This window comes from Notothenia coriiceps, unplaced genomic scaffold (assembly GCF_000735185.1).
Source record: "Notothenia coriiceps isolate Sejong01 unplaced genomic scaffold, NC01 NC01_scaffold00032992, whole genome shotgun sequence".
Lineage (NCBI taxonomy): Eukaryota > Metazoa > Chordata > Actinopteri > Perciformes > Nototheniidae > Notothenia > Notothenia coriiceps.
The window spans coordinates 9660-11465 of NW_011365693.1; the positions used below are offsets into that span (position 1 = coordinate 9660).

A 1806-nucleotide genomic window follows, 5' to 3' on the forward strand; every position below is an offset into this window, starting at 1 on the left:
ATAAGCAGTATTTTACGGCGCGCTATGCATGGGGCCGCCTTGTGGGGTTTCCCGACATGTCGTTTCAGTAAATTAAAGGGTGTTTCATGTTGTCGTTGCTGTGGGACTTCTTAATACCTTGGAAAATGCCGTTTAATACTTTTTAATACTTTTTAAAAGCCTTAATTTTCGCTAAATTGATTTATCAACTTTTAATACTTTTTAAGACCCCGCGGACACCCTGTAGTATTCACTGTACTTACGGTGAGACATGCATAGGCCTGTTGGGTGTCATGTTTGGCAGCAGAGGCATGACACTATGACAATCTGGATTGTGAATAAAAACTGTAGTCAATATTTGGTCTGTGCACAGCTATTAAAATATGATATCTCCACAGACTCACGCTTCACATAAACATGTTGCAGAGACAGCTCCAGGGAAGGATGTTTCACCAAGAACCAGTGAAACCCTCCTTCATCTAGGAGAGAGGAAAACAATTAAATATGAAAATGGGCTGCAACATTTAATCAAAATGTCTTACACAAAGGCGGGCAGATAGACTCTAAGTTTATATAGTAATATATTGGCCATTGGCATTACTCTCTTTTTTTGCCATATAATTTCCGTTTTCATTTAAAAGATTACGACGACCCGAGTATGAATGTTCAATCAATTATTAAAATACGAAATGTCTGATTTATAAACACACCAAAAATCCAGGAGTCCAGGATGACCTCTTTAAAAAAGGGTCTTGTTTTGTCTTAACAGCCAAAATCAAAAAAACATTTGGTTAACGATTCTTTAATTATTGAAAGAGCAGCATACCTTGTATAATCTTTCTGTCTTCAAAATTCAAACAGAGGTACCACTGCAGCAGCCTTTGGTCAGTTAATTCCAGGTAGTTATGAGATTCCACCAATTCAAATATAGACCTGTAAAATGAACAACACAGGTCTTGTTTATTCACACATTTGGTAGGCTGCAACTAAATTATGTTTTAATTATTGATTAATTCGGGGATATAAAATAGTAAATAGTGGTAAAAATGTCCATCCCTGTTTCTCAAAGTCAAAAATGATTTCTTAAAAAGTATTTTTTTTTAATTAATACAAACCAAGGGATATTGAGTTTGATATAAAAGAGAACATTATTATTACATATTTCAAGTAGCATTAAATAGAAATACTCAAATAAAGTACAAATATGTCAAAATAGTACAATACTAGAGTATAGAATTTCCAACACTGATAAAGCCTTTTTACATTTGAGTGAGGATACAAGAGTCACATACCTGTTCAGGTGGAACATCCGGTGTACTACTGTTGATGAAGAAACCACAGTTAGATGATGAATCCGGGGTCAAAAAGTGTGTAACATTAGCTTATAAAACATACAGTCCACACAGAAACATGATGTTCAGTCAAAGTATCCTGCAGTAGCACCTCGGTGAAAAGTTAGAAACAAGTCATGTTGTAAGTTAACCAAATGAAGATCTGCTATTTATGGACAGTATGTATGCAGAGGTCCTGCAATCAAGATGTTACTCAAGTCAAATATAAGCATATCATTTGTTTTAAAGAAACAAGTGACTGTGAAATGTAGTGGAGTAAAAAGTACATTATGTACAGTGGGGCAAAAAAGTATTTAGTCAGCCACCAATAGTGCAAGTTCTCCCACTTAAAAAGATGAGGCCTGTAATTTTCATCCTAGGTATACCTCAACTATGAGAGACAAAATGAGAAAAACAAAAATCCAGAAAATCACATTTACAATCACAATTTATTTGCAAATTATGGTGGAAAATAAGTATTTGGTCAATAACAAAA

The 1806-nt window shown here is 34.6% G+C and overlaps 1 protein-coding gene across 1 annotated transcript; it reads right to left on the reverse strand.

Annotated features, from left to right (window-relative positions):
• Nucleotides 1–238: 238 nt before the first annotated feature.
• Nucleotides 239–1296, reverse strand: LOC104961270 (RNA-binding protein 44-like). The gene is made up of 4 exons (XM_010789531.1): nt 1272–1296; nt 806–912; nt 384–458; nt 239–306 (listed from the first exon to the last, which is right to left on the reverse strand). Exons 1-4 carry the CDS (start codon nt 1286–1288, stop codon nt 239–241), a joined length of 267 nt encoding a protein of 88 aa, XP_010787833.1. The 5' UTR covers nt 1289–1296.
• Nucleotides 1297–1806: the final 510 nt, after the last annotated feature.